This window comes from Mugil cephalus, chromosome 16, assembly GCF_022458985.1.
Source record: "Mugil cephalus isolate CIBA_MC_2020 chromosome 16, CIBA_Mcephalus_1.1, whole genome shotgun sequence".
Taxonomy (NCBI): Eukaryota; Metazoa; Chordata; class Actinopteri; order Mugiliformes; family Mugilidae; genus Mugil; species Mugil cephalus.
Genome location: NC_061785.1, coordinates 11072957 through 11085106, shown reverse-complemented (window position 1 = coordinate 11085106; position 12150 = coordinate 11072957). Strand labels below are relative to the sequence as shown.

At 42.3% G+C, this 12150-nt stretch overlaps 1 protein-coding gene across 47 annotated transcripts in view; it reads right to left on the bottom strand.

Moving 5' to 3' along the window:
- Positions 1 to 12150, bottom strand: part of LOC125022127 (ankyrin-3-like) — a 149821-nt gene that overhangs the window by 95655 nt on the left and 42016 nt on the right. For 20 of the 47 annotated variants that reach the window (XM_047608463.1, XM_047608451.1, XM_047608458.1 and 17 more), the window contains exon 1: positions 10291 to 11147. The exons of 2 other annotated variants lie outside the window; for them this stretch is intronic. In XM_047608463.1, the coding sequence (XP_047464419.1) occupies positions 10291 to 10404 (114 nt within the window). In that variant the 5' untranslated portion in view covers positions 10405 to 11147. Of the gene's footprint in view, positions 1 to 10290; positions 11526 to 12150 lie in introns of those variants that run through there. 25 more of the 47 variants (XM_047608444.1, XM_047608448.1, XM_047608449.1 and 22 more) reach the window with 9 other exon arrangements.

Sequence of the window (12150 nt, the reverse complement as noted above, 5' to 3'; positions counted from 1 at the left end):
AGCTTTGGTCTTTTCTGCACCTTCACTAAGCGATGAGTCACAGTAAAAAATAATTCACTGCTCAATGGGCGGATGTGGGCGACGGCCGCACTCATCGCCTCCCTGCTCCTGTCCGGCTGCTGCAGGGTTTAGAGGCAGAGTCAGTTTTCTATAAAATAAGACGATTCTGTACCAAGCTACCTCGGCCTCCAGAGTCGAAACGTCTTCTATTCGGCTATTGTCTCACTGAAAAGCACATGTCAACACTATGAAAAGTGAACTCAGTGAGAGTTGAGAAGCTTAGTGCCGTTACGATACGCCCACAGGAGTTCCTGATAAGTGGATTTAAACTTTGTTAGAAGGTATAAAGGTGAGTGAAGGATGTTGTTATATGTTTTTTTTATATATATATACAGCATAAAAAAAACAGTTTTTGAGTAGTTGTAGGACTTTCTATGTGTGCTGACATTTTTTTCTTCTTCTTCTAAACTCCCACTGGGGTCTGGCTGCACCACACCAAGACAGGACTTATCTCTCTCTTTCTGTCTTTTCTGACACACAGACTTGAATGTAAAGAGACGGCCTGGTGAAGTGCGTGTCTCACCTTCAAAATGTCGGATGGCGGAAGGCCGAGTCGTGACTCTCGGCTGGACTCGCGCCATAGATCAACACCTCACCCGCTGAGAGCGCGCACATGACCATAAACATCAAATAGCATCAAATAATCCAATAATCCCTCCATCCACCTCTATACTGTGACTGCAACTCTTTTCACAGTCCTGACATTTCTCAGCAGTATAAAACAAGAGGTCTATTAGCAACTGTGTTTTGAGGGGAAACTCCTGTTTGATGAAGGCTCAAAGCTCAATACGCTTAACACATGTTGATGACAAGAATGATGTGTTGAATAAAACTTGACGCAACCAAACCCTTAATCCCTGGAAAATCATTAATCAAATTATTAATCCAAACCTTTACTGAAAGAAGCATTGGTTGATAATGTCACATGGACAGCTCATGGACATAATTTACGGTAAATTTAGCAGAAACTTAAGGCGCAAAAATGACAAAATACATCTGCAAAGAGTCTGGCTGCAGGACAAACGCCAACGTCGACAAAAGCTGCACGCGTTTTTTGTTAGATTGTTTCAGTACTGTGTTGTGATGTCTTGTGCTGAATAGACTAGTGCGTTCAGTGAAATGAAAAAAAGGTAGGACGGGTTAAATCTGCTGAAATGCGAGTGTGTGTGTGTGTGTGTGAGTGCACTGAATAAATGAATGAACTGTCCCAGTTCTTAGTGTCGATCTTCCACTGCAGAGGAAAGAACAGGGCTGCGGGGAAGCGGAGGATGAAAGGCCTAACTAACAACATCCTCATCTTCTCTGTCACTCTCTCTATCTGCCCACTCTCCAGTTTCCAATTTTCTTCCTGCCACTAGTCAGCCCTTCCACTTCACCAATCGCTCCCCTCGATCTGACTGAACCCCTCTCAGTATTCTTTCTCTAATTCCCCTTAATTTGATCCAGTCCTTTTTTTTTTTTTTTTTTTTGCTTCTTCATATCTCTTTTTTGCAGTATGTTGGGGATGCGTTACCTCTCCCCCGCATCTTCAACAACCCCTCCTTGTCTTCCTAGTCCACCAATCACAATGCTTAGTAGGCTCTGCAGCAATCCATCGACCCAGCAACCCACTCTACAGCCATGTTGCAGGGAACATTACACCCTGGTGCCACGAGGGTGGCATAAAACATGCTGCCTTTATTATCTTAAACAGCACAAATCTAACGGTTCGATCCCCCCCTTCATACCCTAGCTTTCCTCTCACATCTCTACTCCGTCGTCTGTCTCCTCTCGTCTGTAATGGAGGCTCTCTATAATTCATAATGCTTTCTCCTCAGTTAGGTTAGTCGTGCCTGAGTTTGTCATCTTTGCGGAGTGCGGTCAGAGCGTACGCAGTCGGCTTATGATGCGCCCCACCTCTCGGGTGCCCATGTGTTAGTCCTTTCCTGCCTTTTTAAAAACTCTTAAATGGCTTCGCATTCCTCTGATGACAGAAATAAATGTGTTTGTTTTTTTTTGTTTTTTTTTAGCCTGACATTTTGTGATGAGCATGAAGAAATTAGATTACACTGCGTTTCTGTGAGCGGTTCGCGAAAAGAGTAGAGGAAGTTTGATGTTGACAGGTTTCCTGATGATCATAGATCTTTCGTGTTTTTATCTGTTAGTTTGCATCTCCTGCTGTCAAACGCAAAGAAAGTGATGATAAATGTCTGAGCCGGCGGCCGCGTGAAAAAGGTCTATTTTGCACAGTTAACAGTCCTGAAGCTGCACTGGTCAATAATTTTTTAGGTCAAATTATGGCCAGACTCTGCAGTTTTCCTCAAGTCTACTGAGCAGTTTTTTATGCATTTTAGTGAATTCTTTTGGCTTCATGCTAAAACGTTTTTCTATGTCGTTCACCATCAGCACACATCACCGTTGTTTCCAGCAGCAGTAGGCTCAATATTCTGCAGTTCTCAGCACAAACACACTAACTGGTTGTCAAATACCGATCCCTGGGCTACTACTGGGCCCAGTGATTGATTCTGCAAGAACCCCTGTGTAATAAAAATCTATCAGTTAATTTTATTTGTGAAATAATTAAACTGAACTTGGCGCAGGGTGTCTGCTGCACCCTCCGTCATCACAAGGGGGCGCTCACAAACACAGGGTTTTTGAGGCGCAACAGAGATTTCTTCCAGAGACAAAGTCATCACTCTGTGGCACCAAGTGGAAACCTCTGGGTCTGAGTGATGACTGCAAAAAAACTGCAGTTCATCGAGTGGCCACTTGAGGCTCCAAAAGGGAGCAAATCCCCATTGACCTCCATATTAAAAAGCCCAACTTTACAGCATTATTAAACATATTTACAGCCTGGTACAAAAATCTCTCAATAGTTTATTTCACTATTCATGAAGTGTATTATTTTAAAAACTCATTTGTTTATTTTTCTTATATAGGTTTAAAATTCTACATAATTAAAGCGGAGAGTTGGGTCGGTCTCATCATCCGACACAACCCCCAATGTCCATATTTAGAATATCCATGTGTGGGCGGAGTAAAGCTCATACAACATGGCAACCGTGGGTCCGCCCACTTTGGGCTTCATTTTCAAGGTTCAGAATCCAGTGGGTGACATAATGATGGGTTTGTCCATCTTATATACAGTCAATGGCTGTCACTCTCTGTGGGTGAAAAATGTAGCCGACATTAAGTACCAAGAACCGCAGTTCCTTGTATGTCCACATGAAGGTGGCTCCGGAAAAAGACTCAAACCTCCATGTTAACATGTCCAACTTTAAAATAATCTGCCTGGTACCCAAAAAAAATGTGATCGTTTTGATCTCTAGACTGAGCCTGTTTAAATTTGATGAGCATATAAAGTTATGCATAATTAAGCCATTATGCCATTTTCAGTGCTTTCACAGGTTACGGTAATCCCAAATTACGAGAAGTAGGCAGCACAAATTCAAATTGCAGGTCCAAACAAAAGTGCCGATACTTAACTGGGCAGACATTTAAAAAATGAACCCATTTGAACCCAACCAGTCCAGCATGTAATATCCGACGTCTGAGGGCACTCTTCACTGAAACTTACAAACTTACAAAGACGCTAAACACCTTTAAATATGTTTTTTATCCAATGAATAACTAAAAACAGTGAGAAACAAACATCTTAGTTTCTCAAGTTCATGCACCCAGATAACAATCTTTTTATTTCTTTTTTTTTCTTGGTATTTTGATTTAAAAAGTCATGAAATTTTGAACATAGTTGCTAATAATTCAGTGAATCCACTAATATCATCAGCTAATCACAGTAGCTCTGAACATCTTTGTGATTTATTCAGAGTTTATCCAAAGGCCTTTAGGAGACTGACTGACTGACTGACTGACTGACTGACTGACTGATTGATTGATTGATTGATTGATTGATTGATTGATTGATTGATTGATTGATTGAATGCAAGAGTGACAAATGGCCACCAAATTACCCGAGAGCCCCCACTGACAGGACTTTTTTGATTAACTGTCATAAAAAACAAAGACAGAGAGTCCTAATGTAGAAGATGAATAAAAATCCTCAAATATTTGCATGTGAGAGGCTGAAACTGGAGAAAGATATTCATATTTGTTTTTCTATTTATATTTGTTTTTATATTTCGGACACTCTCTGTTTGCATTGCTGCCTTCAGGCAGACGATACAGAGCAATAAGAACAAGAACTAACCGTCTCAGAGACAGTTTTTACCCAACAGCAATAACAAAACTCAATGCAATCAAAACAACCCTCAATCAATATGAATGATGTGATGTGTGAGAATGTGGCTATTCTTATTTATTAGTTTTGTTTGTTTATTTATTTATTTTTTTATTTGTCTTTTTATTTTTATTATTATGCATATGCACTGGCTGATGGCACTTTTAATTTCGTTGTACTCGTGACAATGACAATAAAGATCTATCTATCTATATTTGTTTGAAAAACTATTAAAATCATTAATCAATGAATCATTTTTTTTCAAAGATTTTCACAAAAATTAAGACTTTTAAATTAAATTTCCAGCAAATTGAAAATATCACCCTGCAAATATATACAATCAGTAAATGTAACATGTCTGTGTGCAGACAAAGAGAAATGCAATGACTGCATATTTTTATGGGCAGTAGGTGTAATGGAGTGTAAGACAAAGAGATAAAGACAGGCGGGTCGTAGAGCAGGAAGAATTTGTAGGCTTCAAAAATGAATCTTGGCTTAAATAAGTATCGAGGGATTAATGCGGTACAATGCCTGGTCACAGGGGACCTCTATATGTGTGCGTGTACCCTGCTTCCACCCCCCTCGGGTGCCAGAAGTGTGGCAGAACAATACAGCCTTCTGCCAGCTGACAGACATACAGGGAGGGAGGCAGGGAGAAAGATAAAGAGAGAAGAGAGGGGGAGAGCAGAGCGGAGGAGAGGAGGCTGAAAGATGAAAAAAGCCAGAATCGAGTCCTACCCAAAAATAAACCTCAAAAGAGCCAGTGTTTCCACCCCACCCTCCTCCCTTTGCTAATTCTCATCTCACTTCAAAATAATAGACATCTCGCTCGTCCCTGCCAAAGACCTTTGTTGGTTTTCATCCGATCACACTTCATGTCTTATTTTCCAATTAATTCAGATTTATTCAGTGAAACATCTTTTTCCCAACCCCCACGGCGCCGTACATCAGCATTCATTCTTCACAATGCTAACATGATGATATTTAGCCAGTATACTGTTTTTGTGTTTAGCATCATCCCTCTTATCATGCTAGCATGCTAATATTTGCTGGTATGAGCGAAACACATGGTGTTCAAGTGGTAACATCACCTGTAAGTTGTGAGAACATCGCTGCTAAGCAACTGTCCCCTGTCCAGAAGCCACCAAGGCTAACAGTATGAGCTAACAGCTGGATACATAGAGTGAAAAAAAAAAAAAAGTGGACTCCATGCAGTTCTTCTAAAGTGAAGCCAAACCATGTGGCGCTCCCCCTAGTGGCTGACTGCAGTATAGGTCATAAGCCACACCCCCTCTCCACACTTGGACCTATTGGACAGACTCCTGCTTCAAACTGGGAGGAAGTGGAGACACGTCGTCCATTTTTGTTAGAGTCTATGACTGGGTAAGATTATGTAAGGAAAGAAACGGTTGTAATAAAAAGGTGTTCCTCAGACATATTACAACAAAAATACGATATTTTACAATACCATCCACCTCCACTATTTCTGAAAATGTCACCAAATTTGGACTCTTTTCATGCATGCAGCATCAGTCATAAACCAATAGCTTGAAAGCCCTAACTTAAACCACCCAATAGAGTTGAATGTCTCTGGTGGGGACCCTGGGGGAAGATAATTTGGATGGGCTTTATGTGGTGATGGACAAAAGAGTAAAAAAACATCATGACATGGAGTTGAATTTGTTCACAGCAAAATAGCTTTGATTGGTTGCAGAACTACTTGAATGTGTGCAGAGGTATTTTTTTTTACATGTTTGATATTGACTTATGAATAAATAATGTGTGACCCCCTACATTACCAACCAGTGTACAGATTATATTGTTTATATGTATGCTAGGCTTTGTTACTTTCTTTATAATAGCGTCTTAGTCCAAGGACAGAGCAGAGGTCGAGTATAGCCATTGCCACCTGGAGTCGCACCACCACTAAAAGCACAGGGTCCAAAATGAGATTAAAACATGATGCCAACGAGAGAGTATTTTCATTACACTCCTTTTCTGCCTTGAAGCCCATTTGGTTCCTGACACTGATTTTGTCTTCATGCCAATTCGAGTCTCTGCTGAAATCAACATTAGCATCTTGCACAGCCTTGGAAGGTCAGCCCACATATTTTTTTCACAAATATCACTTTCTGTAAATATCACGACTCGTCTTCCAGACTGAACGATGCTTCCAAGGCAGGAAAAAAAATGCACTCCATTAAAGATTAGCAATCAATCAGTCAAACTGTCGGCCAGGCAGCTGGACAAAACTGTAGCAGAGCGTTCAGTCGCTCACGCAATCAAACCGCCTCTTGAATAAATCAATCAGCCCTGCTTCAGTGTACCAGTCGGTCCGGTCAGCCAACTGGCTGGTAAACCCAATCTGACTGACTGTACAGTTGCAAGAGACACAATTTGTTCATGCCATGCAGCTTAAAAGCACGTAGTGGCTTGTAGTACATGCTTCTTTGGAGCGTGCTGCTAATGGCTTTAATGCTTTATGCGCCGGTCTCAGAGGTGCTCTTAATGCGTGACTTCTGTTTTTCAGGTTCCGGTATGAACCATAAACGTATAGTAGACAGCACTGGCTGCTAGATGCACAAGCTTTAAATCAATTTCAAATAGAAATGTGCGTTGATGATAGAGAACGAAGCAGCATCCAAGAGGAGGAACGTCAGCTAAGCTAATCAATTTGTTGCTCTACTTCTGCAATTCAAGCTCCACCAAACCAGTGCCCTATCAAAAATGAGCCTTAAACAAGATATGGTTCACTGGGCACAAGGTGGAAACATTGTGATGTGATACGCTACCAACAGGGTAGAGAACCCATAGCTGAGGTTTAAACAAGCTGTCAAAAAAATAAAAGGCTAACCCAAATGGAGTGTAGGTGGCAATCTGTTTGAGCTGGAGGGTGGCCAGATATATTCTGCCAGAGCAAATAAAACTCGATGGTGGGTTAAAAAACCAACACGCATCATTGTAAATAGGACACAGTATATGGATGATTGTGGGCAAATCCACGTTTGCCGTTTCTTTATGCCTCCGGTCTTTATTCCAAGATGCGCTAGCGTGTCCTGGTGCCAACTCCACAATTATCCCACTAATACTAGACAAATTCAAAATGGTGGAGTTTTTCCTTTAAGACGTAAAGATAGACAGTGTGCCTCACAGTATCTGTCTAATCTACTTTGTCTGAAAGGGACAGAAGAAGCCTCATCAGAGATAGTACGAGACAGACAGAACTGGGATGATGCAAAGTGAGGCGAGCTAAGGAAAAGAAAGATAATTGAGGGGACGTGATCCAAAGAGAGAGTGGATATGTTTTGCGCACTGGTGCCAAGAATTGGCCGCGGGCAGACGACTTTATAGATTTACCTTGAGTGAGCCAAGGATAGCTGATATCCCCTCCACAATGTTACGCTACAAGCGCCGGGGAACTGCTGAGGTCGCCCTACACATTATATACTACAGCAACACGTCCCCCTCACCTGTTGCCTTAAAAAGCGAAACCGTCTATCTGTGATCACGAAGCAACTTGTGCCGTCAAGGTCAAGCCTCCACTCCTCCTCCTCTTCTGGTCACGTTCACGCTATTATGAATCATCAAAATACAGAAAGCACAGATTCTCTTTTTTCAATAACGAAAGGACGTAATTAAGAGTGTTACGCATCATTAAGTGCTGCATTTGCGCAAACTGTGGCCTCCTCTGCTTAGAGGATGACTGTTCCTGTTTCTCATTGCAGTAAATCCAACATGGTGAGGAAAATGAAGACCACTCTGATGCTCTTGGATCGGTATCAGTGTCAGACTGTGGTGTGTAGTTTTGAGACAAAGCCAAATCTTAAAAGGAATCAAAACCACGGAGCGTTGTTGGGGATTATGTTTCAGTTATCTGTGAGAATTTAAAATATATGATCCGAGGACAGATCGATGAGTTTCAAAGCTCATCAGAGTGAAAGCAAAACTGTACAGTGGTGTTTAATTTCGCAATACAAAGTCTCTCTGCCGGTGTCTTTCAGGTCACATCCCAACCAGATCTTAGTGGCAGAAGATTAGAAACGTTTAAGAACAGTTTTATTAACACAAGAATGTGCAAAGGTTTAACAATCGGGCTTCCCGAAAAGCATGCAAAGCAAACTGGAAAAATTTGGTACATCCAAGAATATTTGGATTTTCTACCACGTTAAAGTTCTTGGAAATTGTGAATATGACATTCATGTAACCATTTAAGGTATAAGACGTGGAGGAGGGAAGCAGGGACTTGATTGATTTCACCTTCTCTATGTTCTGAACTTCCAGTCAACTGGTGTGGGAGTTGTGGGTTAAGTTTCGTAATAAAACAGCTCTCAAAAATATTAAAAAGGTGTCAATTTAATTGGCGTTATTGGAAAGGAGCCAAAGGTGTTGATTCGAGAGGCTGGGTAGACAAAAAACATGACTGTACTTTACAAGCTTTAATGGATTTAGGATGATGGGAGTACCCCTTGGGATGTTTTTAGACCGTGGGTGATTAGGACGCGGGAAGTAAGACACGAATAATTGGCATTCAAGTGGTAAAAGTAGTCGGAGGTCATGAAAACATGGCGTCTTTTGGCATCCAGAAGCCACCAGTCCCAATGGATTAGCAAGCTAAGAACTTGGTAAGTGAGGTAAGTGATGTCAGCAAACACATCTCACATGCGCACATCACGAGGTTGTGAAGACCACAAGAGGGCGTCTCGCACATGATTTTGTCTAAACAGGACACCTAGATTTTTTATCATATCGCAAAACATGTTTCCTTTCCATTTGATTACAAACTGAACTTCAGTTTATCCTTTCCCTTCATTTCACATCAACTCGTAAATCAGTCGAAACTGTCGAAAAACTAATAAAATTTTAATCACATCACTGGAAATCAATGGTCCTTGTATTTTCTTTTTCAGCCTCCTTGGGACTACAGGAAGTCACCTCTCTATCCATTTTGACCTTGATGGTAATGAGGTCAGCGCCATTGAGTCTTGTTGACAGGTGGCTACCCCGGGACTAATGATGGCCTCAGGCTAGTCAACACAATGGAAAAAACACACACACGTGCACATGCCTTAATGTCAACACGTGCACAAAGAAGCAAACACAAATGATTTTTAACCAAACACACACAAACACGGGTCACCAAAGTTATTTAAACCCCTCTGAACGGCAGCAGAAATGTGTGTCATTTGCCAAATGAAGCTGTCACTGCACTGAGCTTGATTATCGATCTCAAGTCAGACCTATTGATTACCTTTATAGAGTCTTAACATTGTCCTTGCACAATGACGTATGTGCACACACACACACACACACACACACACATATACATGCAAACGCACGCAAACAACCAACACCTAACCGCAGGGTGTGACTGCTGACGCTTTTGGCTCTGGTGCACATTTCTCCCTTGAATTCGCACCTCAAACTGGGGCTGGGATGAACACACGAAGTGGAGGAAGTTCACCCACACACACACACACACACACGTAAACCAGTGATTTAACAGTGAGGGATGAATCTAAATGTGTAATTAGGTTTTATTAAAGCACGAAAAAAAAGGATTATTATTCTTATTATTATCCATCAGCGCAGTGAATTCCTGTCTGTTAGAAATGTTTTATAACTCAGCAACATATTAATAGAAACACCTAAAATACCAATCCGTCCTCTATAGCTGGTCTTTTATTTTCTCCGTACACTCATCCATCTTTCTCTGTCTTTTTCGCCCACCCACCCCCTTCATGACTCCCTCTGGGACCACCCCTCGTATTCCGCTGGGTGTATACGTGCACGAGCGATAGTGTGTGTGTGTGCGTGTGTGTGCGTGTGTGTGTGTGTGTGTGTGTGAGGCGGCTGCATGACAAAAGAGAAGCTCCCAGACTTTACTAGACACGTCTTAAGCCTTTCCCCTCCGGTCCGCTGTGTCAGCTCTCATCCCCCCCTCCATCACTTTCCCTCTCCGCAGACAAATCCCCTCCTTCCAAACTCCTCATCCTCCCCTCCTCCTCTTTCTCTACCTTTTTCTTCACTTCGCGGAGTTTCTTCTTCCCCTTCTTCTTCTCCTTCTCGTCCTCCGCCGCGTTGAGGTTCTCATCCGCCTTTTTCTTCAGCTGCGAGGCGGCATGCGCCATGCTGCTCCAGCCCAATTAATCCACACAGGTGGGAACCGGGGACGGACGGATGGAGCGTCGACCCAAAGTCTCCTCGTTAGCCCTTTCTTCTTCTCTGCCCCTAATTATCGTTTTTGTTTCCTCTTTTGTCAGAGAAGAAGCCCTCACAGGTGTGTGAGAAGGAGATTGTCCAAGAAGGAGTTCCCTCTCCTCATTTTTTTTTTTTTTTTTTGAAAGATTTCCCCTATTTCTTTTGTTCCTTATCTCCCTCAGCAGCTATTCATGTCATGCAGATGTGAAGATCCAAATTGGGGCAGGACAGAGGCGTGACATGCTCCTCTGCTTCACCTCCTCAAAATCCACCACTCACGAGGCAGCTGCTTCCGCCGCTCTGTGCTCAAAGTGCGAGAGATGAAAAGAAATTCCTTTCAGCGTTTAAACTGTCCGCACTCAGCTGAAATTGCTCTGTTTTTAAAGAACCGTGAATAAAGGCAGTCCTCAATTAATAGAGCTCCAGGTCCAAGGAGGGGCTCAAGCTCCAGCCCCTATCCCAAGAGAGAGCTCTGTTGTCTGGTTAAACAGACTGGTCTGGCTGCCTGGTTGACCGGTTTCCAGAGTCCACCGCCTGCACCTGAGCTTTGAGCCATCCTCTGTGAACACGCACGCTTGGTCCGCGACGTCTCGCCGGGACATATGAACAGCAGGGAAATGACAGTGGAAAAGAGGTTGAGATAGGAGGAGGAGGAGGAGGTGGTGGTGGAAGAGGAGGAGGAGGAGGGGGAGAAAGGGGAGGGAGGGGTTCAAAAGGAGGGGGCAGAGAAAGGTACGGGGAGCAGCTGGGACAGCAGAAAGAAAGAAAGGAGGGAGCAGGGATGGATGGACGGATACCTCTGCTTAATACCAGCTGGCTACGGTCGAGAGATAAGGGGAGGAAAAAAGGGAGGATGAGACTTCACACAGGTTTCCTGCAGTACAAACACACGACGGGAGTCCAGCAAATCCCAGCGTGTAGGAAGCGCACAGCCATGATGCTCCTGTTATGAAACTTATTCACTCAGCCTCTATGCTGCTGCCTTTCTCCACACTCTGTAGGTTTTTCTTAACAAATACGCTAAACACGCTAAATAACAAACAGTTTGACCTAAATTTAATTTCATCAGAGTAAAAAAGTTAAAACCAATAAATCTGCATGAAGCCCAAATTATTTAACCAGCAATAAACACACAAAATAAATCTGATTACTTATTTTGATGTCAAATTTTATATGTATTATTGTCTGTGCACAGTTTGCATGTCTGGACGGCTTTAACAAGATGGACATTTGCTCATCTCCTTCCTTTAAATTCAGATGGTGCCACTTATCAGAGCTTCTAGTCGGATTTTTGGTCACACGGTGCTTCTTTATATTTATTTCTTCACAGTCACATTTACAGTGAGCTATAGTAGTAAGTAATGAATGCATCCAAAAAAAAAAAAAAAAACAACAAAATCTACATATTGACCAAATAAATATTAGAAAACATCTTCACTTTTGAGTTTTCTTAGATGCCCATGGCTGAGGTGCTTTGACCCCACATTTCAGGTGTTCCCCGGGTGTGGTCCTCAGAAGCTGCAACACACCGCTGGATGGATGGGTCAAAATTTAGAAAGATCATTTTCCCTTTTGGGATTAATGCAGTATCACAAAAAAAAAATGTTCCTGCACAACTAAATCAATTATTGAGATACTATTGTATTATTTATATTGAACTGATACTCTGATATGGG